At 54.9% G+C, this 326-nt stretch overlaps 1 protein-coding gene across 1 annotated transcript in view; it reads right to left on the bottom strand.

Annotated features, from left to right (window-relative positions):
- LOC119587727 (carbonic anhydrase-related protein 10-like) overlaps positions 1-326 on the bottom strand; it is a gene marked incomplete in the record, with an annotated part of 109,413 nt that overhangs the window by 15,557 nt on the left and 93,530 nt on the right. The window contains 1 exon segment of the mRNA XM_037936414.1: positions 99-235. Coding sequence (XP_037792342.1) covers positions 99-235 — 137 coding nt within the window.

Raw genomic sequence — 326 nt, 5'->3', positions numbered from 1 at the left:
AAAGGCATGACTCGCAGCTACATTACAAACGGGTTCGAGTCGTCCTCACACTCACTGAATCAGCAGAAAATAACCCAATAACCCGACCACACGCCTACCTCCGTCTTGTCGAGAGTGATTGGGGTCAGGTTGGGGTCGTGCAGGAGGGTGCGGGGGTCCAGGTTGATGGGGGACTGGCGGCGCCCTTCCGAACACATCGCCCACGCCGGGTTGATCACGCCCCAGAACTCCGGGCCTGCGAAGTCAAAGCCAGAGTCAGGGGTCGAACAAAGTGGCACTTGGTAAGGTATGCTGCAGCGAAATTAATGATGTTAAAAAGTGTATTT

This window comes from Penaeus monodon, chromosome 23, assembly GCF_015228065.2.
Source record: "Penaeus monodon isolate SGIC_2016 chromosome 23, NSTDA_Pmon_1, whole genome shotgun sequence".
In the NCBI taxonomy this organism is placed as follows: Eukaryota; Metazoa; Arthropoda; class Malacostraca; order Decapoda; family Penaeidae; genus Penaeus; species Penaeus monodon.
This window is presented reverse-complemented; position numbering and strand designations above follow the sequence as displayed.